This window comes from Nuphar pumila, chromosome 5 (genome assembly GCF_984573655.1).
Source record: "Nuphar pumila chromosome 5, dmNupPumi1.hap1.1, whole genome shotgun sequence".
NCBI classification, from domain to species: domain Eukaryota; kingdom Viridiplantae; phylum Streptophyta; class Magnoliopsida; order Nymphaeales; family Nymphaeaceae; genus Nuphar; species Nuphar pumila.
Genome location: NC_143253.1, coordinates 7,202,258 through 7,229,857, shown reverse-complemented (window position 1 = coordinate 7,229,857; position 27,600 = coordinate 7,202,258). Strand labels below are relative to the sequence as shown.

Below are 27,600 nucleotides of genomic sequence, written 5' to 3'. Positions count from 1 at the left end.
CAGCAAATAGGAGCTTTCTTATGTTACTGTTCTCTACCTCTCTAAACTCACTTTCTAAGATCTACAGAGAGTTTGATTATATCTGTTCATCGAGTTGGAATCCTCAGTGGCCTGACTGGTGGCCGGGGCGGTGAACGGGCGTAGCCGTTTAGCCTCCACCTAAATTTCATACACTCATTTTGGCAATCTTTGTATTAATTTTTATTTTTGTGTGGAGAATGAATGGGAAGAAGGGGAGCATTGCCATTGATGTTCATGTAGCCCCTAGTAAGATTGCCGTGCCGGATACCGGCAAGAATTCTGGTGTTGCTGGATCGTTATACCTAAGTTTGGCTTGTAGAGTGTGGGATTTTTGCAAAGAAGACATCAACAGAGTGATCTTCTCACTGAAAGTTGGTGTGGCCGTTCTTCTTGTTTCTCTCTTGATACTAATCCGAGCACCCTATGAGGTTTTTGGCACCAACATCATATGGGCAATCCTTACTGTGGCCATCATGTTCGAATATACTGTGGGTATGCAACAAATTTTTTATTTCTTCTACTACTAGCTATTTTAATTTATGCATTTTTTCATTTAGGATATATATGTAGCATTTTCTTTAGAACCATGGGCTCAATAGTTGCAATTATCAAGTCTATCTTACAACTACGTTTTAGTTTTATTATGTTCAAGTTTTTTTTAGAGAGTTTTATTATGTTCAAGTTAAAAAACCAGTCTGTATGACCAAAATCCATGTTTCTTTTACCCAAATAATCCCAAGACTAGCTTGTGTTTTTTGGATATATCTTAAGCCTAGAGGTGACTCAAATTCCTCGCCCTTTATTTCTTCCTGGAGTTTGGGGTGTGCCACCCCATAATCATGCTGTTTGTGTTGTGTTGGATATACCACCAAAAAGAGATGGACACGTGAAAGGCGTTGGATTCTGATGGCAAAAGATTTTCTATTCTTAACTTGCTGGATATATTGCTAGGTTGTAACACCATCGAGCTAATTGGACGATCATCACAAAACAGTATTGAATGCCCCACATGCTATAGTGCCATGGCCATTGAGTCTTCTTCAAACTACATGCGAATATATAGAGAGAGAGAGGAAAATGTGTCACATTGGACGCCCTTCTCATCGAACGTTTGTCGGCCGAGCCTGACGCATTCATTTTTTTTGTTGTTGTTTTACCTTTAGTGGCGGTCACTACCACTCTAAAGGTCTGGACAGAAAACCGCATTTATCGACAGTCGTGACTAAATGATGTTTTTATTAAAAGAACCATGTTTCCTCGTTGATCTCTTGCTGTCAGCAGCCAAAAAGCATCTCATTTTCATCGGACAATTTATGTCTCTCTCTCTCTCTCTCTATCTATCTATATATATATATATATATATATATATATATATATATATATATATATATATATATATATCGGGTCCAAAGAGATTTAATGAAAAAACTGTTCAAGGCACCTGGATGCCGTTCATCATAGAGATAAGTGGCACCCAAAATTCATCCAAAAGTTTTTACCAAGGATCAGATGCAATGTGATGGAACACTTTGTGTACTGCTACACCTGATCAACCACCATCTGCTGTTGGGCCCAACAGCTGACTGACAGGATGTATCTCAACTGTGGGTGATCAGGTGCAGCAGCACTAAAAGTGTGGAATCACATTGCACCTGATCTGCCCCCGCTTTTACCTAGACGGGCTTCACAAAAAATTCTTGATGCGGTGCACTTTCTAGATGAATGACACCAATGGAATGCTGAGAATCGTCCAAAACAAGGTGCTTTTGGTAGTATGATGAACGGCATCCACAGTTTTTTGTTTCGTCCATAGCTCGACCTGAACCTCTCTGGAACTGCATCTATCTAGTAGTGTTGTAGTTGCGTTCCACCAAAAAAAAAAAGTGAGCTCTTGTAGTTAATCATTCCACTTCCAAATTAATACAGGTGCAACATTCAACAGAGGGTTCAATCGAGCCCTGGGAAGTCTGTTCGCCGGAATATTCGCAGTTATGATAGCGCAGATAGCCATCCATGCTGGCCGGGTCGGAGAGCCGGTGATCATCGGCTTCAGCATCTTCTTCATAGGTTCACATTAACTATAAATAACTCTGCATTTCAATTGCACACACATATACAGTGGGTAGTTCTTTCCCTGACAGATGCGCAATTACAACTTGCAGGGGCGGCGACGTCGTTCATAAAGCTATGGCCGTCGATGGTGCCATACGAGTACGGGTTCCGGGTGACGCTGTTCACGTTCTGCCTAATCATAGTGTCCGGGTACCGCATCGGGCAGGGCAACCCCATGAGGACGGCCATGGACCGCCTCTACTCCATCGCCATCGGTGGCGTCGTCACCCTCCTCGTCAACGTCCTCATCTCCCCCATCTGGGCCGGCGACCTGCTCCATGCAGAACTCGTCGAGAGCTTCAACGCTGTCGCTGACTCCCTTGAAGGTAAGTTCACTGCTCTCTTGTCAACGGGTTGGATCATCTTACATATATCACAAACCGAGAGTAGGTGGTAGTTGTATTAACGTTACTGAAAGCTTTTTTGGAAAATAGCATAGTTCCTCGATTCCAAAAACAGAAGCTTAGGAAACCACTTTCAAAATATGGGAAACTTGTTTTTTTTTATTGGCAAGCCTGTTTCCTCTTCTTTTTTTTTTCACTTTGACATTTTCCTCTTTCTTCCTGTCACTTTCCACTTGTTTTTCCCTGACTTTTAAAATTTTTCATATTAAAAAGTAATAATTTTTTATCACAAGTTTACAAGTTAGTTATATATGATTGTATATTTGTTTTTTATGTCAATTTTTATTTGCTTTTGCCCGCACTCAATATTTCTTTCTATGAGTTTCTTTTTCACTTTTCATGTGCTTAAATAGTTGATTCACAATTATATCCCCCTTTCTTGTACTACTTTTTTTAGCACTCGGTTCTCGGCTTTCACTTCACTCATCCCTTCTTATATCCATTTTGTTTTTTGGGTAGCTGCCTGCCATCAGCCTACTGTGCTTTCATACAGATGTGTTCTTGATTTTATAAGAATTGACTCTTGAAACATCCTATTACAACACATGGGTAGGTTTTTATAAGGTTTAAAAATGTACAGTCTAAAATTTTCATAAATATTCAAGGCTTAAAAATTCATTTTTATTTTTTGAGAAAACAAGATCCAAGTATAGTTTTCTAGCAAATCAACCATGTCGAACACATCTGCAGGGTCAGATTTACCAAAAACAACTTGAGAACACCTACTCACTCCCAGTAGGATGGTGGTAGGCGGCTAGCACTTTTCCCCTATACCCATATTTGCTTAGTGTTGGACCCGATTTGTTTAGGTGTACTGCCCACCCACATGGCCTAGGTCCGAGACCCATTTCTTGTGTACTTGCAGTCAGGGCTGGCCACTGGGTCAGGGCTTTGTGGATCAGTAAATCTGGATTAGATCTGCCTTCCAGTACATACTGGATCCAGGTGCGACTCATACTGATTTAGGCAAGATCTATCTAACAAATATAGGTTATATTTCCAAAATATTACGATTGATATCATGATCTTTTCAAAATATTGTCAACAAGCATGATATTTTTGGCAAAGTATCGCCTATGTTGAAAATATCATATTTTTATTGTGATATTAATTAAACACGAAGGGCCACCTGCAACGTCTCACCAAAAGGAGACATGCACTGACATCTCCCACCAACCACGCGGAGCCCCGCTGGTTTCTTTCAATAGTCATGTTGTGACCTCTCTCTCAAAAAAATTTGTGACCCAAAAGCCTGTTTGGCTTTTCTTCTGCTTCAGAGTGCGTGAAGAAGTACCTGTCTGAAGATGGCTCGGACCAGCCGGAATTTGAAAAGACGGTGATGGACGAGTTCTGCGATGAACCTGCATTTCAACGGTGCCGATCCATTCTCAACCTCTCGGCGAAGCTTGATTCTCTGGTATGTGTTTGAACTAGCTAGCTAGGAAAAGAGGAACACTGATAGTACAAAATCTGAAAGTATTAGCCAGAACTTACGGGACCAAGCTGACTAAACCTAGTTTATATTAACTAATCATAGCGGATGATAAAACCAATCATATTAGGAGATTGGCCAAGTGACCTGGTCCGAGCACATGAAAGCCAATGAGAGCAGAACATGTGTCCCTGGGCCCCAAAATAAACTATGAGGCTCATGACATAAGTTCCTCGTGTGATTGGTGGTCAGCCACTCAAAGGTTTAATTCTCTGATATCCCTCTGTAAGGAGTATACATGCTTGCATATGATTGGCTAGATCACCTTCCGGATGATTGAACCGATCTCCTAATCCTCTCTCACGGGATTATACTATATGTAAGTTTGGTAAGGACTTGATTGACTCATCAAATCTGGGCTGGATGTATAGACTAGAAGAAGCCCCTGCAACACAGAAACGGATCAGGTGATATGCCAAATCAGCGTCCATTGGCGTTTTGCCATCGTCACCATCCATTATGGTGATCGATGGCCACGAGCGTAGCCACACTCACAGTCACAGATGGTTGGTGATTCCGCATATCACCTGATTTGTTCTCCTTGCAACATTCGGACAAGTCGATGGACCCTACTAGTTTTCCAAACTAAAGCCTCAAATGGGTTTACAAGTTGCAAAAGTTTAAAAGCAAGCACTCTCCTCCATGCATGGATTCTCCTCTGACCCCAAAACTTCATTGCTCTTGCAGGCAAACTCAGCCAAGTGGGAGCCACCACACGGGAGGTTCCGGCATTTTTTCTACCCATGGGCAGAATACGTCAAGGTCAGTGCCGTTCTCCGGCATTGCGCATATGAGGTCATGGCTCTCCATGGTTCCCTTCACTCTGAAATACAGGCAAGTCTTTCTTTCTTTTCTTCTCTCATGACTCTAACCTGGCCCAACCTGGTTGGATCCAGAACTGGATCCTACCAACGCCAAATGAATCTAGGCTTGGATTCATGTTGAACATGTTTGATCCCAATGATCAGACCCAAATGCAGATCATCACTCTTCTGAACCTAGTTGCAGTTCTATCATCTAAGAACACAAGTCCCTAAAAGTCTTGATCCTGCCATTTGCTCAGGCACCATACAATCTTCGGATCGCGTTCCAATCCGAGATCCAAGATGCGAGTTCCCATGCAGCTGAGCTTGTGAGAAGCCTTGGCAAGGACATCAGCACCATGAAGCGCAGCCTGCAGGCCAGCCTCCTAAAGAAGATGCACTCCTCAACAGAGAGGCTCCAACGCAGCATCTACACCCACTCCTACCTCCTCACTGCTGAATATGGATCCGGAAAGCCTACCCAACTCACCCCTGTGGCTGACCATAGATCCGAGAAGACTACCCAGCTCACCACTGTGGCCTCTGACCTCTCCAAGCACCTCAATGAGACCCCTAAGAGCTCCAACATGAACACGCCAAACAGTTCAGAGTCATACCATGAGACCATGAGGAAGCAGCAGAGGAAGCTCTACTCGTGGCCGTCTAGAGAAGTTGACGAGTTCGAGGAAGAGAGCACCGGCGGAGGTCCCCTGCCGAGGATGAGGACGCTAGAGAGCACAACAGCACTGTCGCTTGCAACATTCACATATCTGGTCATTGAATTCGTGGCACGGCTCGATCACTTGGTCGATGCAGTTGATGAGCTTGGGAAGTTGGCCAAGTTCAAGCTTGAGGGTGCAAACCAAGCAAATACCTGAGTTGTGTGCTTGATATCCAGGAAGGGTTGTCCAATAAAGATGCTTTGTCACATGAACTGATAGTGATAAAGGCTCTCTAGACAAGCTTTTGTTACATAAACTAATGTTAATAAAGGTTATGTAGTTGACAAACATATCTTGGGAAAGCATTCTTATGAACAGAGGGAGTTAAATTAACTTGGCTCAGCTTGGCTTGGTAATGAGCTCACTTGAGTTCATGAAATAGTCTCATACTAAGCTCGACAAGCCTATTGTCACATGGACACACCAATTAACTATCTTGTTGTGTCTCTTTAGGCTATGTTTGATGGTTTGTGTGAACAAAAAAAAAAGAACAGAACATTAGTTTTGTTTGTTCCTTAACAACTGTACCAAGTTCAACATTTGTTTGGACCATACTCGAATGATCGAATGATGTGTTTCATTCATTGTTTGATGAACAGAAAGGTCATCACCCTCAAACTGGCACCGCCCCATCCATCTTTCATCCTGCTGCTGATCTCCATTAACCTCGGTTCCTTGTCCTTTTACATCAACATAATTCCTATTCTCTCTCTGTTGGAGCACAGGCAAAACCCCAGCTTCTTCAGAGTCCAAAGAACCACTAATTTCTAGTATCCCTTCTGAGCAAGAAAATTCTCCAACTTGTGTCTCTTTTTCTGCATGATCCACCTCACTAGATGTTTTCGCAAGATCCAAATCAAAGGATACATCGTTTTGTTGGGATAAACCACCACGTTGGTGGTGGTTACCCACGATGTGGGTAACGCTCCCTCTCTGAAGATGTTCCTTCCATTAAACATGCACAAATAAGGGGAAACAGTTACACAACCGTTCCCATTTTGTATCTATAAAAAGGAGGTTTCATGAGCAACCTCATACGAGAAAAAGAGTGAAAAAACAAATTTGTGTATACAGTGAAAAACACAGTGAAAGAGGGAAAAAGGTCGACTCACCGGTGGCATTCGGAAGCCTGCGCATGTGGTGGCTGCAGACCGGCTGAGTTGAAGGAAACCCCTCTCCGGCAACATCCTCCGCCCTCCAGCAATGGCCGCCTCAGGTACGCATTCTGTGTGTTTGATTTTGCAGGGGCTCCGACCGACTGGTGACAGAGGCGCCGACGACTCCGGACCGGCGGTGAAACACCCCCAACAATGGGTTATGGGCTCACAACGCTTTCATTGGGAATCCACTGAAGGTCTACTGTGATAATGAAGTTGCGGTGTCCTTTTCGAACAACAACAAAAGTACTACGTCATATAAGCATATGAAATTGAAGTATTTTATTGTTAAAGAAAGGATGGAGAATCATTTAGTGTATATTGTTAATATTGGTACAAAAAAGATGATCGTTGATCCTCTTACTAAAGGGTTCTGAACATGTAATGAGGATGGGATTGTTAAACTCTTTTTGACATATGCACATAAATAAAGTGATCACTTTCAATTTTTTATTCTTATTATGGTTGTTGTTAATCTCATAAGGATTAAAGATTCAACTAAGGACCTATATAATAGAATAAAAAGGTCATTCTATTCATCAAGTTATTCCCATAAGGTTTTTGGTTAAAGGGTTTATCGTCGGAACAAGTGGGAGAATGTTGAGATAAACCACCACGTTGGTGGTGGTTACCCATGATGTGGGTAACGTTCCCTCTCTGAAGATGTTCCTTCCATTAAACCTGCACAAATAAGGGGAAACGGTTACACAACCGTTCTCATTTTCTGTCTATAAAAAGGAGGTTTCATGAGCAACCTCATACGGGAAAAAGAGTGGAAAAACAAATCTATGTATACAGTGAAAAACACAGTGAAAGAGGGAAAAAGGTTGACTCACTGGTGGCATTCGGAGGCCTGCGCTTGTGGTGGCTGCAGACCGACTGAGTTGAAGGAAACCCCTCTCTGGCAACATCCTTCGCAATCCGGCAATGGCCGCCTCAGGTACGCATTCTGTGTGTTTGATTTTGCAGGGGCTCCGACCGGCTTATAGCAGAGGCGCCGGCGACTTCGAACCGGTGGTGAAACACCCCCAACACGTTTTGCATCAATCGCCCCAAATTTAAAGAAACCCAATTTACCCCTCTCCCACTAAGACTTCATGAACCTTAGTTTTCTCCAGCTCTTCTTATAGAATTGCAAACACTCCATCTTCTACAGCTTCCCCAGGTTCCAAAACCATTTCAAAAAGACAAATCTCTTTGTTTTCATCAACTCCACCACTACCAACCAAAACCCCATAACCCTCATTTGAACTCCCCTCGCTCCGGCACCTTCCCACAACCCCAACCATTTTTATCCCACGCTCGGATTCAATGGAATGGGGTTCCTCGTTGTCATCCTCATCTCGACCAGTTGCCATGTGGAGAAGCCCCTAATCTTACAAGAGAGGGAGAGAGAGAGAGTGGTGTGCCCGTCCAGGCATATGTTTTTTTTAACTTCGTTCTTCCCATATTCGTTCTTTATGTAACAGAGGTAGAACGAAAATATCATACTAATATGATGCGACGAACAGCTTTCGAGCATCCGCCACATCTCATGTTTGTTAAAAAGCATGTGCTTTTTTAGGCTTTATGTCCTGTGGAATGCACAGGACGTGCCATCAAATATACCCTTAAGGTGTGCCTATTGGCTTTTGTTCAGACCACAAAAGCTAGACCCTAAGGGCACGTTTGATGGCGCGTCCCATGCATAACACAGGATGAAAATCATAAACAAAAATTACTATTTTTAACAAATGTTGGACGCGACTAATGCACGAAATGTCTGTTGTTTGTTTCATTCCCTGTTACGAAAAGAACAGGACAGGGGAACGAAGTTTAAACAAATATTGCCTCTATGGGCTCTCTCTCTTTCATCGTCGACCGAAGCTATGCCACCTGAGGAACGATGAATGATAGTTGCACGGTGTGCGTGGAGTTGATGGAGTGGATGGCGCAGGTATACGGCTCCTGCGGCCACCGTGATGTCTGCTCGACGTGCGTCATCCACCTTCGCTTCGTCCTCTCCGACAAGTGCTGCTGCATTTGCAAGGCCGAGTAGCCCACCATCTTCATCACCAAGGTACTATCCTTCGGTTTCCTTCTCTCTTCTCCGTCGATTGCTTTGGCGAGGGATCAGAAGGCTTTTCACGAAGCAAAACCCTAATTATTTTTTGTGTACTTTTTTGCTTATCTTTACCAATTTCTATAAATGCCATAGATTGACATCATTCTTAGCTTTTTTTTCAATTGGCAATAACGTAAACGGTGGAAAACGAAATGTGGTTAGTGAGTTGGCTAAGTTATTTTGCCAATCTAGATGGTGTGAGAATGACTGTGATACTAAGATTGTTTGTGCAACGGGTGCATTCACTAGTTGGAATTGCAACTCAGAGAATTGATGACTGTCTCCAAGTTTAATGCCAAACATGGCAGTGTTGGTCGTGGAGATTACCATTGTGTCAAACATGTTAAAACACTTATATGGTTGAGCAGATCGGGTTATGATTTAAAATGAAATAATTCAACTCATTATCCATGACTGTAAAAGCTGTCTGCAAATCATCATCAAACGGGCATTTGAAACACAGCATCTAAGTACAGTCCAAATAAACATTGTACTTACAATTGTTATGGCACAAACAGAACACTCATTTTTTTTATTCATTTCATCCAATCCCGACAAGCCATCAAACAAGCCCTAAGGTTATGTTTGTAACAGCGATTTTCAACAAACATTGGATGCGGTGGACGGCGTTCCGCACATCCGCCGCGTCCATAATTGTTTGTGATTTGTGATTTGTGATCCACCCCCTCCCCTATTACAAAATAACAAGAATGAAAAGGACAAAAAAAATGCATCAAAGTCTCTCTCTCTCTGGTCGGTCTCTCACTCTCTTGTTACTGGTCTTCTCCGCCTCCGTGTTTACCAGGGCGAAGACGAGAGAGAGAGAGAAGGTAAACCCTAACCCTGAATTCCTCTCCTCCCCTGATCCCTCTTCTCCCGATTCGCTCCCTCTTCGGCAGATCTATGAGGAATTCTTCTCATTTTTCTCCGTGTAAACTTGGTCGTGGTATTCGGCAAGATTGTCCCCTTTCTCCTTTACTCTTCAACGTAGTCTCTGAGGGCTTTGTGATTTTGGTTAAGAGAGCAGTGGAGTGTAGTCTAATTGAGCCACTCGGTATACCGAAGTTCCCATGTCATATCCTAACCTACGTCAACGATATGATTATCTTTGAAAGAGATTCAATCCAACAAATGTTAAGATTCAAGCTTATCCTTTTTTTTCTATCGATATCAGGTTTATCTATGAACTACGATAAATGTTGTTTGTTCTTGGTAAATGCCCCTCAGTTGATGCTAGCCATGGGCCAACGGATTTTTAGATGCATGGTAACATACAACTCCTTTTCTTATCTGGGTCTGATGCTTCAGCTAAGCAGGGTCACAGAGGCAGCCTGGAGCATGACTCTTCAAAGGGTTCAGAATAAAATTTTGGCCTGGCAAGCTTCCAACCTTTCCTTCGCGGGTAGACTGACTCTCATCAAGCGCATCCTAAACCCCATGCCAGAATTTGTTATGTCAATGTTTCGGATGCCTGTGGGGGTTGGTAAGAAGCTATCTCGGGTCTTGGCGAACTTCCTGTGGTCTGGAAGTGGTCCCAACAACAAGCGCCACTTGATAGGGTGGGAAACCCTAAGGATTCCTCTTTATAGGGAGGTTTGGGAATCAAGGACCCCAAATTGAGGAGTATGATTCTCGTCGTGAAGCAGAACTGGCTTGCGCACCAACATGGGTCCCCGTGCGTAAGCATTCTTCTTGCTAAATACGAAGGTGTAGAGTCGTTGGTTGGGGTCACTCGCATGAATCAACAAGCACTGTCAAAGCTTCGTCGCTCATGGATCCAAGCTTGGTCTGCGGTTCTTTCAAATAATGGCATTATTGACTCACAGTCCCAGTTCTTAGGACGCACCTTTGCTCCTAACGACTCTTTCCATGCAAAAGAATGCTACCTCTCTCTCCTTCCTTCGGGGGTGGACCGGTTCCCGGCAAGCCTTATCTGAGGCAAGGGACCGACTCCTAGATCTCATTTCCTGGCATGACTCATCCTTCACGATCGGGTGCAAACTGATAGCTTCCTTAAAACCATCGGATTCCAGCTTCTGAGTAAATGTGTGTTGTGCGAGGTGGCCGAAAAAACTGCGTTTCACCTTTTTTGAGAGTGCACTGTATTTCAAAACATCTTTAAGGTCACCTGGAATAAGCCTGTGGTCAGCGTACGCCAGGAATCGTTCACCAACGGCTTGTTGTGGGGTCCTCAACCAGTACGCCAGTGCAACAATTGGCAGATTATTTGGTGAACTTGGCTTCTCTCGTCCTGGTAGGCCATTTGGATGACCCACAACAATGCCATTTTTCAGCATATTCCAACGGTTTTCAATAAACTAGTGAACCTGATATTGGCAAACATGTACGTCATTCTACGCATCAACCTTCCTGAGCTTCAGCGCAATCAACATCCATTGACACCTGAACCAGGGTGACGCTTGTCGATCATCTGTATTTGTATCTTGCTTTCTTTTCTGGGCTTCTAGGCTTGCCTTGGGCCTTTTTTGTATTTCCGGCAGGTTCAATCTCTCTCTCTCTCTCTCTCTCTCTCTCTCTCTCTCTCTCTCTCTCTCTCTCTCTCTCTCTCTCTCTCTCTCTCTCTCTCTCTCTATCTATCTCTCTCTCTCTCTCTCTCTCTCTCTCTCTCAAAGCCAGACAAACAACCAACGATACAAAAATTATTTCACTCCATCTTATAAATCAAATACCACTTTGTACCTCTTACGAGATCCAACATCCTGATGGAATATCATCTGCACCTGCATTAAGAGAGAAAACAGAGAAAGAGAGGGAGAGAGAGAGACGAGAAGAGAAAACCAAAAGGGGGCAACTGCGGCTGTCACGATTTCTGCATATCAGAAATCGTGACCTAATGCTTTGTATAAATGCACTTAAGTGTACATGGGTCGGGTCGGGTCTAATGTAATATCCGAACCCAGAAAAAAAATACACTACACTTAAAATTTTACACTAATACATAAAATGGAATGAACTCGGGTCTGGTATAGGATCCAGACCCGAAACACTATACACCTTTTTCACCCCCCCCCCCCCTCAAGTTGATCATGGTTATGAACCATGCACAACTTGTCTTTGAGCGTCCAAAAATGATCCTTTGTTAATCCTTTCGTAAGTAGGTCCGCAACTTGTTGTTCGATATTGACGAACTCAGGCTCAATCTCTTTTTCTTTAACTTTCTGTCTCACAAAGTGTTGGTCAATCTCAATGTGCTTAGCACGACTGTGATGTACTGGATTGAATGACATGTTAATAGCACTTTGGTTGTCACATAGCAAGGTAGTATGGGAGATCTTTTCTCCTACTTCAGTCAGTAGATGTCTGATCCAGGTGACTTCGGCAGTAGCAGCAGCCATAGATCTATACTCAACCTCAGTACTTGATCTAGCAACAACTTTTTGTTTTCTACTGCTCCAAGAGACTAAATTTCTTCCAATGAAGACAAAATATCCTGATGTAGATCTTCGTTCATCAGGATCCCCAGCCCAGTCTACATCACAATATACAGTGAGTCCATGCTCATCTTTGCCATATGACTGTGGTGAGTATGTCAATCCATCCTCAATAGTCCCTTTCAGATATCTAAGGATCCTCTTGACAACTTTCATATGTCCAGTACGTGGCGCATGCATAAATTTAGATACTTGATTGACTGAATAAACAATATCTGGTCTAGTGAAGGTCAGATACTGTAACATTCCTATTATGCTTCGATACCTGGTGGGGTTATCACACAAATCTCCATCATGGACACTAAGTTTTTGATGCAGCACACTCGGAGTTCCCAAAGGTTTGCAGTCTTTCATACCAGCCTTGCGGAGAACATCTACGGTGTACTTGTGTTGAGTGAGTGTCAAGCCATGAGTTTGAGTATCAACTTCTACACCAAGAAAATAGCGTAGAGTTCCAAGATCTTTCATTTTGAACCTCTGACCTAGTAAGTCTTTCACTTCTTGGATGTGGACCACAGAGTTTCCTGTGATAACAATATCATCAACATAAATTGATAACAGAGTGGTCACAGTCTGGCTTCTGAAAAAGAACAATGAGTGGTCCAGCATGGAACGCGAAAATCCATGTTTCTGAATCTCTAGTGAGAAGCTATCAAACCAAGAGCGAGATGCTTGCTTCAGACCATAGATAGCTCTCTTTAACCTGCACACATGGGTTTTACAATTTTGTTCTTGATATCCAGAGGGTTGCTCCATATACACTTCCTCCTTCAAGTTCCCATGCAAGAAGGCATTCTTTACATCAAGCTGACTCAACTTCCACCCATGTTCAACAGCCAGAGATATAATAATCCGAATTGTTCCTATTCTTACAACCGGACTAAAAGTCTCATCATAGTCTTGCCCTGCTTCTTAAGTGAATCCTTTTGCTACGAGCCTTTCCTATCGCTCAATAGTTTCATCTGGCTTGTACTTTATCTTGTAGACCCATTTACATCCAACAACATTTTTGTCAGGCGGTCTGGGAACGACTTCCCAAGTTCCACATTCATGCAAAGCTTGCATTTCATCATTCATGGCTTCTACCCACTTGGTAGAAGTGGATGCCTGGTAGTACATAGTGGGCTCATCTTCTTTATTGAGAGCAGTTAAAAACAGCTGAAGATCCAAGGAGAAGTTGTTATAGCTGACCCACCTGTCAATGGGATGTCGTATGTGGCTCGATTTTCTGATCTCAGGAGTGTGAGAAGGGGTCGAATTGCTGACTGAAGCATGATCTGAATGGCTTGGTGTCATCAGTCTCTGTCTGGAATAGACAATGCCTTTGTATCTGTCAGGTATTTTTTCTGAATTCTGTGACCCCGACGTCTCAGTGTTTTCAGACATCTCTTCTTCTTGCTGCACGCAATCTGGTGAACATGCTTCGCTGGAGCTAGCAAAAAGTTCTTAACTTAACCAAGGATAGTAAACTTCAGTTGGTATATTCGTTGTATCTGCTTTGTCATCAAAATTTTGTTCATCAAAGACAACATTTCTTGAGATTCTGATACGTTTGTTGGTGGGATCATAACACCTATATCCTTTGTAGTTATCTGCGTATCCCACAAACCTACACTTCTAGGCCTTGTCTTGAAACTTGTTTCTCAGGGACCGATCAACATGCACATAGCAAACACATCCAAAAACACGCAGATCATGATAACTAGGATGAGCTCCAAAGAGACAGTGATAAGGAGACTTGTTTTCCAGAATGACCATCAGCAATCTATTTATCACATGCACGACAGAATGAAAGGCTTATGTCCATAGGTTGGTGGGGAGATTGTTGTCATGAAGCATACTCATGGCACTTTCAACGATATGTCTATGTTTTCGTTCAGCAATCTCATTTTGTTGAGGAGTGTGAGGGCAGAAAACCCTTCTTTCTATTTCGTTATCTCGAAGAAAAGAAATAAAATCATGGGATGAAAATTCCTCACCGCCATCACATTAAAAAAACTGAATGGACTCAGAAAATTGGTTTTTGACCAAGGAAAAGAAATTTTGAAACAAAGAAAAGACTTCTGACTTATTTTTTATGAAATATATCCAAGTGTATCGAGAATAGCTATCAACAAAGATTAGATAATATCTGCTTCCAGACCCAGAGACAATTGGGGCGGGTCCCCACACATCAGAACAAATGATCTCAAAAGGTTTTGAAGCTCTCCTATTAATTGAATGGAAAGGCAATACATGCCTCTTGCATAAAAGGCAACTGAAACATTTATGATTGCTCTCATCCCCTTTAAGACTTTCTTTTGGAATGAGATTATTAAAAATAAGTTTCTCAATAAAATGACTCCCACAATGTCCTAACCTACTATGACATAAGGATGGCTTATTGCATTCAGAGATACTAAAAACACTAGCAGAAGATGAGGAACATGACTCTGATGAAGGCTTCGAAATCAGGTGAGAAGGGCGAACATCACGACATGGAGCTTCTTCAAAGACATACATGTTGCCTCGTCTCTTTCCTTCAATGAATGTTTCCCTCGTGCGTAGGTCCTTGACCTGCACAGAGAAGGGAGTGAATTCAACTGAAGCATTATTATCATCAATAAGTTTAGAGACAAAGATAATATTTTTCTTAGTGTCAGGGGCATGAAGAACGTCAGAAAGAGTAAGAGTGGAATGTGACATGGGGATGACAGTCTTTCCAACATGGGAAACAGGATGGTGGGATCCATCTCCAGTGACAATCTTACTTTTTCCAAAATAAGGAATAGGATTAGAAATTTTACCTGCATCGCCTGTCACATGAGTCGTTGCCCCGAAATCGACAAACCAAGTACCTTCATCATTCTGCTTCAATTTTAACTCTGACAAGACAGATATCAGCAAATCTTTAATCTCTCCACTGTCTCTGATATTTGTGAACTTTCTCTTGATTTCTATATGTGAACTCTTTCCTTTATTCTCTGAATTATGCCAACAGTTCGCCTTGATATGTCCCTTTTTGTTACAAAGGAAGCAGGTAGGGATGAATCTTGTTCCCTGCGCATGAGTAAATGTGTTTGGAGTGGGAAGTAAACCACGCCCTCTGTGTCCACTTCGCCCTTGTCCTCCTCGTCCTCTACCATAGGTCACTCCTGTAGCAAAAACTTCTTGAGAATTTGAATGATTATGAGTTTCTTCAGAGAATCCCTTCAGAGTCATTTCATATTGGATCAATTTGGCTCGTAGCTCATCAAAGGTAGAAAGAACAGGGAGACACAATAGTAAAGTGACTATCATATTGTAGTCAGATCCCAATCCACTCAGGGTTTGTTGCACCATGTCACTGTCACTAACAGCACACCCTATAACTGCAAGTTGATCTGTGATGGTCTTCATCTTGTTCAAATATTCCATGATGGTCATGGAATCTTTCCTTAACAACTGAAATTCTCTTTTTAGAAAAACTACTCTTGCTTGAGAAACCTGCGAATATGTCTGAACTAGTCGTTCCCAGAGTTGTAGAGTTGTACAATTGTCAGGAATGGCAAGAAGGATCTCTTGAGATAGGGTGGATGTGATGTATGCAACAACTGACTGATCTTTTCTTTCCCAATTGAGGAATTCAACATTTTTGACATACACGATTGAACTCGCCCCTTTATCGTCTTTTTCTTCTCTCGTGCTAAATTCTGGTGGAACTGAAGTGGTTCCATCCAGGTGACCTAAGAGACCTTGACTCCTTATGAAAGGAATAATTTGCCTCTTCCAGATCAAGAAATTTGAGGTATTCAACTTCTCAAAAACAAGCTGGTTGAGAAAACTTGAAGAAAGATTTGATTGAGGGTGGTAGGGATCCATAGAGAATAAGAATCAACAGACAAAAAAAGTTCAACCTTCTCCCAACACTCTTTTTTTTTTTGTCTGAGAATCACAGACTGTTAAAATCAGAAAATGAAGAAACTTTGGCCTTTCTGTGCACCAAAAGGGGCTTGTGTGAAAAGATAATCACACGTTAAGAAATAATCTCACGTTAAAAAACCCCTCCTTTGACTGTTTCAGTAAAGGGAAATCAAGAATAATAATGTCCAGCAGAGCACAGGGAATCAAAGGGAAGCACTATAACATCTGAATATGCAGAGAGACTTTGGAAAAGATATAATGGAAAAGGGAATCAAACGATTAATAGAAACAAATTTAATATCTCACGTGAATCAGTTCACGAGTTCACGTGAAGAGTTGTTAACCCATGATCTGGGAGAAGACCGATGCTTCACGTGAAATGCAGTCAATCCACGATCTGGATTCACGTGAATAGAGTTCCCGTGAATCACAGATTCACAAAGATGTAACTCACGTAAGGTGTGAGTACACAGGAAGATTCAGAAAGGGGGGAAGAAAAGAGACGAAGGAGAAAGAAAAACAGAAAGAAAATGAGAAGCGAAAAAACTCAAATTTTTTTATCGTTGTCAGGAGCCAGAGTTCCTTTTTTTTTTGCCTCTAGAAGGATCTACGCTCTAATACCATGATAGAATTTCATTTGCACCTGCATTAAGAGAGAAAACAGAGAAAGAGAGGGAGAGAGAGAGAGAGAGAAACGAGAAGAGAAAACCAAAAGGGGGCAACTGCGGTTGTCACGATTTCTGCATATCAGAAATCGTGACCTAATGCTTTGTATAAATGCACTTAAGTGTACATGGGTCGGGTTGGGTCTAATGTAATATCCGAATCTAGAAAAAAAAATACACTACACTTAAAATTTTACACTAATACATAAAATGGAATGAACTCGGGTCTGGTATAGGATCCAGACCCGAAACACTATACACCTTTTTCACATCCCTGGATGTATAATCCACCTCATCTTCCAAGTTTGCTATTTCATCTGCTAGACTGTAATCCATTTCCCGATCTGAAAACTCTGCTTATTTGTGCAACAATCCCCTTGTCATTGTTTTATCAGCTTGACCAGGACTACCAATATCAGCCTCTTCCTGCTCCAAATAATCATTACCACCATTGTCATTGTCCAGACTTTTCTGCTCGTCAGGTGAGCCGCCATAATTTGTGTGATCAGGCATTGGTAGACCGTGTAAAGAGTCCATTTCCTCACCTTGAACAACTGCATCCCTACCCAACCAAAAAAGAAAAGAAAAACAAAAATCAGCTAAAGTCTCAGTGAAGTTGCAACTGCACAAGGGGAACAAACACTCTTGTGTTCAGCCCAGCAACTGTTTCTGCTCTAAACAATTCATAGAACACATCGTAGCACTCCAAGGGGTTTTACTGTAACATCATTTAACCAATAAAGGCCACATCTAGTGTGTAAAAATTAAGACCAAATCGAATGAGCTTGTCAACATCCCTAAAAGTTACACCAGACACACACATAACACATGCATGCATGCAAGCATAACGTTAAGGGTCTGCATGCATGCATGTGAGAGAGCATCTGGTGCTGTAGCAAAACCCAGCAAGGCAAAGTAATCAACTGAGCAAAACAAGCAAATTTACAAAAAGAACAATGACAAAATTGTAAGACATGTTCCCACATTAATGGGCTCAGTTCGAATAGTAATAAATCAATTACAGAAGGTCCAGTTCAGAGAATATCAAATGTGACAGCTATTCAGAGAAAGAATTGCCAGCGGGATGAGACAAAAAAAACAATGCATTTTGCTTTTTGACCCACAAAAATAAGGCAAAAACTAGGCTGGTGCAAAGCACATGATCTCTACTCATACCCCCAAGGCATCGTTTCACCCAAGACCCCTGATCTGTTTATTTTCATTAATTAAAAGTTAAAACTAAGAAATAACTTGAGAATAAGAAATCCAATAAGAAAACAAAGAATTAATTTACCAGATTGAATATTCATTGACCATTCTTAAACCACCACAAAAGCTCTTTCTCACCATGATCACTGTATGTTCACACAAATGTACTATGAACCAGAAATGCCTTTTTTCTTTTCACCTCTTTTTCTGATTGTTTTTCCACCTTGATATGTTAATGAATGAATGCACAAAATTATCATACTTACAAAGGAGCGTTTTTCTATTTAAAAAGATATATGAACTTATTCAATTGTTGTGGCACATCTCATCATTCCTAATTTCCCTTCGAATCTGCTTTTACTTTATATTTTACTAAAGTTTTATCATTTCACCATTTCTCTTATATGATCCTCTTTTGATCCAGTAAAAAAAGTTGGATTTTTAGGTAAGATCTCCTCGGTCCTTCCCTGTTCTTGTACCCTCGGTTTTCCTGCCATGCCTTTATTTTCTCTTTTTCATTTTTTAAACCAAATCCCCATTGAAGATCCAAGCCTATTGCACCATATCGAAGAAAGAAAAGTGTTGGTTCAGTTGGAATATTTATTTCAAAGATCTGGACTTATCTGTGATTTTCGAAACTTTAAGCAGTATTTTGGTACTTTTTCATATGCAAGGTAATAGAATTTTGAAAAACAAGAGGATTTTTTAGGAACTTCCCACAAGTCAAAATTGTTATCATGACCAAAGATGATATCTCCCTTTTGGACTTGGACCCATAGGCTAAACCTAAAGAGGAACTGACCTAAGGTACTTGAAGGCCAGTGTTAATGAGTTGGTGAACATAGACTGACCTGAATGAACAACCGAATCAAGTTAAAGCTCGTCATGTCAAGACACAACTAAACCATGTGAGCTCAGACAGAACCAACATAAGCCAAACACTCAATAAACATTTTGCTGAAAAAGGTCCCTGTTAGAACATGTAAATTCATAGGTTTCAATCCACCCACAGGGGCAAGACTAGAAAAAGGAAAATCTAAGAAGAATCAAAATATAAAAATGCAATATTTATTTAAAACAAGACCAAGACCCCTGCTTAAAAATAAAAATAAAAATGCAATCCATAAAGCATGCAAATAATATCTATTATATTCTTTGAGCATCTGAGGAAATTAGTCAGACCCAATCTCAATCAAATCACGCTCCAACAACATTGGGGTTGACGAGAGCAAGCACAATCAATTTGGCCCTTCTGCCTTCCATCAGTTATCAGTAATGAGATGCAAAAGTAGCAAGAGATAATGCATTCCAAGATTCTGTAGATGCTTTCAAATGATATCTTCAAACTTCAATTTCTGCAGAAATAGATGTTCATCTTTGGCCATTTTTTCAAAGTGCAAACCCTTGAAAACTTTCTTAATTCTGGAATTTCTCTGAAAATTCCGAGTTTCAAAGCTTTTTTTTCATTCACCACCATATGATATAAAAATTAATCTAACTCGACATGCTTTATATGACAAACATTTCCAAGAAAGAAAGGAACTGCTAAAATATCTTCACAGGTAGGGGGACGATGGATGCGAAACTTGGTTCATCAAAATCTTTAATGAAGTATGTTTACCAACATAAAAGACAACAATTGACTGTTTAGACATACTTTCACTAGTTGTCAAGATAAAATGCATATCTTTCCCTACAAAAAGGGCCAAGAAATAATCATCCAGATAGAAAAGCTTACCATTCTGTTGCATGAAAGGTAGACTGAGCTGCCAATCATTTCCAGTTGCTGCCTCCTCCATTGAGTTAATTGTGCATCCTTCATTCATCGCCATCTGATGAACTTTCTTTCCTTTTTTCCTGCAACAAAAAATGAAAATGACATCCCTTCCTACTCATTCATAGTCTCAGTTGAATATACTAAAGATGCAGATAATCATAATGGACTATGAACAAGGACCTGCATCTGGACTTGGCGCCATAGGAAGAGCCAAGTCACAAATGAACTGAGATATGTCAAATCCATTGGGCATTAGAAAAGCACAATCAAAACATACTGCAAAGTGCAAACAGTGTCAATAGAAAAGGCAGGGTGTTGAGTATCATTTGTGACTTGTCCCAGTTCAGAAAAGGCAGGGTGTTGAGTATCATTTGTCACTTGTCCAGTTCAGATAAAACAAGCAACAAAGTCTCCCTATTCAGGTTAACTTGTTCAAACACTACCAAGTGGAATTGGTATTCAACAGATGAGCAAAACATAAATCTTGCTAAGCTCACAGCAGCAGTCAATCCACGAGAAGCACGCACACATTATATATCATAGTCACAAATGTCGGCGATATTTTCAAAATATCATGATATTATCGTCGTATTTTCAACAAATGATATTATAGGTAAAATATCACGATATTTTGAAAATATCACCAATTTGATAATATCATGATATTATCATTTATTGTTATTGTTTTTATTTATTTTTTGCATCTTAAATGTGTTTTTCTTCTTTATTTTGCATTTTTTTACTTATTTTTGTTAATTTTTATATATTTTTATTGTTTTCCCAAGATTCTTCCTAGATTTATCACCAAACCTATAATATCGCAAGAAATAGCCTCGCCGAGATATAGCCGAAGCCGATATCTGTGACTATATATATATAATTATTCAAGTCATGCAAAACTAGCCAAATCAAGGTCACCAGGAAAAAAAAGAATAGGAGGCAGCAGGGAAAGCGGAAGCAAGACGCGGGTATTTACCCATGTGAAGAAAGTTAGAAGCTATGTCACAGGGACTCTTCAACTAGGTGTCGCACCCCCATCGCACCCGCACCCGATGCGGTCAACCTGACCCTGGATGCAGTCAATGCACCCAAGGTCATTTATGTCCAACTTTTGGACTTTATATATATATATATATATATATATATATTTATATATATTTTTGCCGCACCCCCGCACCCAAGTTTTTTGAAAGTGCCGCACCCCCGCACCCACACCCGCACCTGCACCCGCACCCATGTGACATAGGTTAGAAGCAAAAGGAAAGTGCATCAGGAAGCATTTAGGAAACAAAATTGAACTTTTTGAACAAATTTTAAGAGTGATAATAAGTACATTAAGAATGTTTTTTCTTAACTTTTCCACTATATATATATATATATATATATATATATATATAAGGTATTTACAAATGTGGCACTAATACAAGTTTTTATATACTACATTAATTGTTCCAACAAATTGCTCTTGTAAATTCTTACACAAGATATTGTTAATTAAGCAAAAGCTAATCAGGGTTGCAATTCAATTCCAAAGAAGTCTGCATTCTTCGCATTCATGCTTCCCAAATAAGGAAAGAGTGCTTTCCTAAATGTGCTTCCTTGGTCAGCCTAAGCATGCTTCACATGCATTTCCAAAGCATCCTCCCAATAAGCTCTCTCTCTCTCTCTCTGTGTGCTGCATAAGCATTATGTTTCATGCTTCAAAAATATGCCTCCTTGAAGATTCACTTGCCAAGTGCATATAGTGCTTCCAGTAACCGAGTCCAACTAAAAAATATATGGTCTTTTATCTTCCCCAGATATTTAAATAATAATAATAATAAATGAATCCTGCTACATTACATACACGAGCAACCAAAATCAGCCTATTCTACCTTGGTCAGCCAATATAAGTTTGGAAGTCAGTGTTCATTTTATTACACGTGAGATAGCAAAAGTCATAATGTAATACAGGAAAAGTTATAGCACTACTAAAAACTAAGAGCAGACCTTCAGTCAAAACCTATTTGTAACCGAATTTATACCAAACATCTCTTTCACAATCCTAATATCGACAGGGTGGTGAGAAAATGATATTATTTGATGTGTTTCAGCCACTTACTCTTCACAGCAGTGAGCCAAAAGAGAATACCACTTGAAGCTAGAGGAATTTTACAGCCAAGTCATATAGGACTGCAATGCAGATGAAATGAAAATAGGGAGAAGGATGAAGAAAAGAGATACACAAAAAGTATGACATGGTAAGAATTACTAACATTTTTAACTTCTCAAGCAGATTGATAACTGATAAGGTAGCAACATGAAAGAGAACTAATGTTCTAGAAGGTCACTGGAAATAAAAAAAGGGTGGCAAGGGAAAAGGTTAACATATATAAGGGGAAATTTAAATTGATGCCTGAGGAACATTCTGATGTTGCAAGTGACTATAGTGAGTGAATTGTATTCCCGTTTATGACTAGGCAGGTGGCATAAAGAAAATATTGCTGACACTGATGCGACAACTACATGCACAGGCCTGTGATTTAGGAGCATATGATGCACACAAATTTTGCAACATGATGAAAACCATGGTGACTATCCATTAAAGAAACTACAACAAGAAATATGAATCCCATAAGCAGCTATTGTTTTCAGGATGTCAAAGCTCACTTACAGAATTCACATTATCTTCCAGTAACCATAGAATGTGAGGAAAGATGAAAGTTTGACTATCTCTTCTCACTAGTCACCACAGCAAAAAGTGAATCCCCTAATTAATACAGTATAAAAATAACAGTTTCCCTTGAAATAAATAAATGATGATGCAGAAATGTCTCTATATATGCATGAAACACGAGAGTTGTAGGGCAACTTTGTACAATTTTTAAAAGACCACATTAGTACATCAGAACAGAAGATCTGCATTCACCATTTCTTTCATGAGGGATCCTGAGGATGACAGAAGCTTGTAGTCATTTGTCTGTTTCAGGCTATCAAAAGCATAATGCCACTTAGACAGGACCAAAGTGAACATTGCCTCATTCATCGTTTCTGCCATTGGCCCACAAACAGCTCCATGGAAGATCTCTCCATCTGTATGATGATGGTCCATAGAGCTGGCTTCAGATGCACCAGTGTCCAACCTCATGGGCTATACCATGACATAAGAAAACACAAAGTAACAGTCCTCTCAATATAAGCAATCATAACAAGAAAAAGCTAAACAAAAAAATGACAAAAGAAAATTTTGTAGTTTTGACAGAAAGGCCTACAAGCATTACTGACCCAGCCACATGACACTTTCTGCTTTCTAGGCAAGCCAGGTGATACTAACCTTGGAACATGAGAACTTATACCGTTGATATGCAGTGAAGAAGGGAGCTACTTGGAAGAAATGCACAACTTCACTATTCTGAATTGCATGATAATCTTGTTCAATATCCTCATGGACAGACTGCATCAGAACTGTGTGTATGATCAAACCATGCATTCATGCAATCATGATAACCTCAAAGAAGTTTTAGAAAATAAAACATCAAATAGTGGTTGGTGGACGCTATGTAAAGATAATCACTCACTATTATATCCTACTGGTAAGAACTGTTCTGTGAAGTCATGAAGTAGTTATGAAATATTCCCATTGGGCATATTCGAACTTTCATCGTCCCACATGATTATCTTCAGAGAACCACGTTGAACCTTATGAGTTTTGAACAGACTTTCTGTAGGGTCCATATAAGGTTTACCCTTGAGTAACATTTTAGAACCATCCTGCACCAAGCAATAAAATTTAAAAGAAAACAAGGTCAAAACTATGTCACATGGGTGCGGGTGCGGCACTTTAAAAAAATTTGGGTGCGGGGGTGCGGCAAAAAAAATTAAAAATTAAAAATAAAATATATATATATATAATAATAATAATAATAATAAATTTTTTTTTTTGCAGGGGAGGGTTTGAGCCCCCTCCCTGCGCCCTCTTTGTGCAGAGGAGGGGTCGAGCTGAAGAGTTGTGGAGCCTGATTCAGAGTTTTTGCCCTTGCAGAAGGGGGGGTACGAGGGCTCCCCCCCCTCCTGCGCGACTGTACAATGTAAGTCGCAAGGGAACATGCTCTCCCCTTCAAATCATGCGTCGTCCTCGGCGCCATCTGTTTTGTGGTAAGCTCTGACTTCAACCGGGTAGTGGTTGTTCATTTGGAATGCAGGCTCTCACGTTGGTTCCGCTGTTTCCTCCCATTGCACCAAGTATTTCTTTGTCTCCCCCAAGTAGTTGACCTTGTGGCGAAGGATCTGACTGAAGTGCTTTTCGACCCGTTGTGCTGCCGGGGCCCTCTGCATGATGGGAGCGCGTTGTGGCACATTGTGTTTCAGGTCTTTATCATTCGGATGGAATTGCTTGAGGTTGCACACATGAAACACCGGGTGCACCTTGAAGTCTGGGGGCAACTCCAGCTTGTCCACCTTCTTTGTGATGGTGAAAGGTCCTTCATACTTTCTGAGCAGTCTGCGGTGCCGCCCGCAGAAGATGCTTGTACGACCAGGATATAGCTTCACCAACACTTGGTCCCCAACTTGGAACCCCGCGGGTCGTCGATGCTTGTCCGCCCACTTCTTCATTCTGTTTGTCGCATTGTGTAAGAATGCTTTCACCAACTCATTTTGCTCATGCCAGTCGCGAACAAACTGATAGGCGAAGGATGACCTTCCCTTTTCTTGTGCGGCAAGAGTGTGCGGGGTCAGTGGCTGCTGCCCCGTGACTATCTCAAACGAGCTGTGGCCTGAAGACTCGCTCTTCTGCAGATTGTAACAAAATTGTGCCACATCAAGGAGCTTCACCCAATTTTTTTGATTGACACTAACAAAGTGCCTAAGGTACTGCTCAAGTATCCCGTTGATGCGTTCTGTCTGTCCATCTGTCTGCGGATAGAAGCTTGTTGAAAACAACAAATCAGAGTCAAGTAGCCGAAATACTTCATGTCAAAATTTATCCGTGAAGCGAGCATTGCGATCACTCACAATGCTCTTTGGTATGCCTTAGTGCTTCACCACATGCTTTACGAACAACTCTGCAGTTTTCTCTGCAGGGCACTCCTTGGAAGCTGGGATGAAGGTGACATACTTTGAGATGAAGGTGTTTCACCACATGCTTTACAAACAAAAGCAAAACACAGACTCGGCTAGGGGGTCGACACACTGAGGTCGAGTACAGACACGAACATGGGGCGAACACGATCAACCAAGTGTCGGACTCGGTCAACGCATCGAGGTCGAGTCTGCCCACATTTTGGACTCAGTTAACTTTGACCAAATCTATTTTTGTCTATTTTTTAGGACAAAAAACTAGAAAAATCGATTATATATATATATATAGCCAAACTGTGCAACTGCACGATCACAGACTATGCAACTGAACAGTCACATACTGTGCACAGTCTGTCTTTAGCAGACCGTGCACTGTCATAATATAGTTGTGTCCCCTAATGAGCACAACTTTGACTGAGTCTTATTATTGTTATATATATATATTTAAAAAAATATATACGCATATATATAACCGAGTCTCCGTGTCCAATATTTTTGAAATTGCGCCGCACCCTTGTCGCACCACACCCGCACCCTTGTCGCACCCGCACCCATGTGGCATAGAGCTCAAGGAATCTCTCTGCCAAGCACAAGAACCGTGTAGAAATTCCAGATGCATTCTGCTGCAATGACAGCTCTTGAACAGCAAGAAGATTCCCAAACAAAGTCAACACCAGCTGAACCAAGTTAAAATCATCCTCGGTGAAAGCATCACTGTTCATTCACTCCATTCATAATTGTTTCAGGAGAATGAAATCAGTCATCCATAAGCACATGAAGAAAAATACAGAAAAAGTATGCTTGGTTCAGAAGATAAGATGCCAGTGACATTAATGATCAATCCTCCAAATACAACCATACCATTTGGGGTTTCTTTTAGACAGAGAAAGCTAGCGTTAGGCAGACCCCCACCAGTTACTTGCAACATCTCAACACAAGGTGGCGTGCACTAACTGCTCCTGCTAGACATGCTGAGCCCGGCTGGCAAACCTAAAGAAGCCACAATTTTCAAGTCAAGCAACTTTCTTATGATCTGGAGTCTCACCTAGAACACGTTTATTTCTCCAGGAAGGTTTTCCATATGAAAGGTTAATAGTACACACCGACTCCCTCATGGGTGCCGTTTTTCCCTCACAGAAAACGTTTCCTTAGTGGGGTCCACGAAAGGGCTTTCTCAAGGAAAAAATGAGCCCTGTAACAAGCCATGTGGGACCCTCCATTTTCCCCTGAAGGCGTTTGTTTCACACGTTGTGAAACAATGACCCACTGAAAATGGTGTGTTTTCCCGTGAAACAAATGGTAAAACTGGGATCTGTTTCAGATTTGGCGTTGGATCCTCAAAACAAGATCCAAATATGCATCAGATTGAATTTGGATTTGCTTACTCATATAATCGTCAGTTTTGAATGGGTTTTTTAGGTAGTATCTAATTCAGATCTAGATCAAAACCAGACCAGATTGCATTTTTTTAAATCCAACAAAAAGAGTTTGTTTTTAAATATTTTCTGTCAGATCCAGTTTGACCCAGATTCAACGACACCTGAGTGGATATGTTTCAGATCTACATTCAGATTTGGATATACTGTTTGAGTTTCAGGCTCTGATTTGGACCTGATATGATCCGGCCTGTGTCTGATCCGTTTGCACCCTAGCCCTATACTTGTCAAGGGCACATTGGTCATGCAACTCCACTAAACTCCTGGTGTTAATCAGACAAAATAGCTCGCAGATTCACTGGTCCACCTGGAAGAAATAAATTCAACGAACCAGGGTGATTTGGATCTAGTTAGTTCTCATAAGACCCAAATCCAGCAGCAATGGAAATTGTTCCATGTTTGGTTCTGGATTTGGAACCGATGAGTCTAACTACGACAGTATGGGATGTGGATGTCATTATTTAGATATGGAAGTAATTCGAACAGATATGGTACAAACACGAAATTGGTCCAGCGGGGCTCCCAGCTATTAAAATCCAATTAACCATTTATGCAAATTGGTTGGGAGTTTACAATAATGGACTTGGATCTTAATCAGATGAGGGTTTTTGCATAACTGGTTATCAAAAAACTTAAAGAAGATTAAACTGTCTGGATAATCACATACCTAGAGATGGCAGTGGACTGGGGCGGGGGAAGGGGACAAGGTCTCCACCCCCGCCCCATCTCAAAACCCTGCCCTCCATCTAGGGGTGGCAAAACCTGACACGACCCGCCAACCCGCCTCTTAGGCGGGTTCGGGTTGGGCTTAAGCCAACCCGTTTAATAAACGGGTCAACCTGCCTAACCCGTTTATTAAACGGGTCGGGTTCGGGTTGGGGTATGCCAACCCGCCTGACCCGTTTAATAAACGGGTTAGGCGGGTGGGTCAACCCGCCAACCCACTAACCCGACCTGTCGACCCGCCAACCCGACACACCAACCCGTTTTCCCGACCCAACCCATTTATTAAACGGGTTGGCGGGTCATGTCGGGTTAGTGTTTGCCACAGCTGACCCGTTTAATAAACGGGTCGGGTTCGGGTTGATGTATGCTGACATGTCAACCCGCCAACCCGACCCGATTGCCACCCCTACCTCCATCTCCGTTGCATGTCTTTCATCCCTGGTTCAAACAGGGTGAGGCGGGGCGGGGTGGGGCCCCATTTCTCCTGGGTCCATTGCCATCCTTAAAGAAGGATTGGGGAAGGGAAGGGGATCGGGACGGGGACAGGGCGAAGCGGGGAAAAGCATAAGTCCATCTCCGC

General features: G+C 41.4%; 2 protein-coding genes across 2 annotated transcripts; both read left to right on the top strand.

Moving 5' to 3' along the window:
• Positions 1-218: 218 nt before the first annotated feature.
• On the top strand, positions 219-2,572 carry LOC149836637 (aluminum-activated malate transporter 9-like). The gene is made up of 4 exons (XM_090006964.1): positions 219-513; positions 1,948-2,088; positions 2,184-2,459; positions 2,568-2,572. The coding sequence occupies exons 1-4, from the start codon at positions 219-221 to the stop codon at positions 2,570-2,572; spliced, it is 717 nt and encodes a 238-aa protein (XP_089863090.1).
• Positions 2,573-4,827: 2,255 nt separating this feature from the next.
• On the top strand, positions 4,828-5,710 carry LOC149836636 (aluminum-activated malate transporter 9-like). Its single transcript, XM_090006963.1, has 2 exons — positions 4,828-4,863; positions 5,093-5,710. The coding sequence occupies exons 1-2, from the start codon at positions 4,828-4,830 to the stop codon at positions 5,708-5,710; spliced, it is 654 nt and encodes a 217-aa protein (XP_089863089.1).
• Positions 5,711-27,600: the final 21,890 nt, after the last annotated feature.

What these genes read in the sequence shown, in the direction of transcription:
- LOC149836637 (XM_090006964.1), top strand. Translation starts at nt 219, where the DNA reads ATGAATGGGAAGAAGGGGAGCATTGCCATTGATGTTCATGTAGCCCCT. An exon ending in CATGTTCGAATATACTGTGG is followed by an intron (nt 514 to 1,947) that starts GTATGCAACAAA and finishes AAATTAATACAG; the next exon opens with GTGCAACATTCAACAGAGGG. An exon ending in CTTCAGCATCTTCTTCATAG is followed by an intron (nt 2,089 to 2,183) that starts GTTCACATTAAC and finishes TACAACTTGCAG; the next exon opens with GGGCGGCGACGTCGTTCATA.
- LOC149836636 (XM_090006963.1), top strand. Translation starts at nt 4,828, where the DNA reads ATGGCTCTCCATGGTTCCCTTCACTCTGAAATACAG. An exon ending in CCCTTCACTCTGAAATACAG is followed by an intron (nt 4,864 to 5,092) that starts GCAAGTCTTTCT and finishes CCATTTGCTCAG; the next exon opens with GCACCATACAATCTTCGGAT.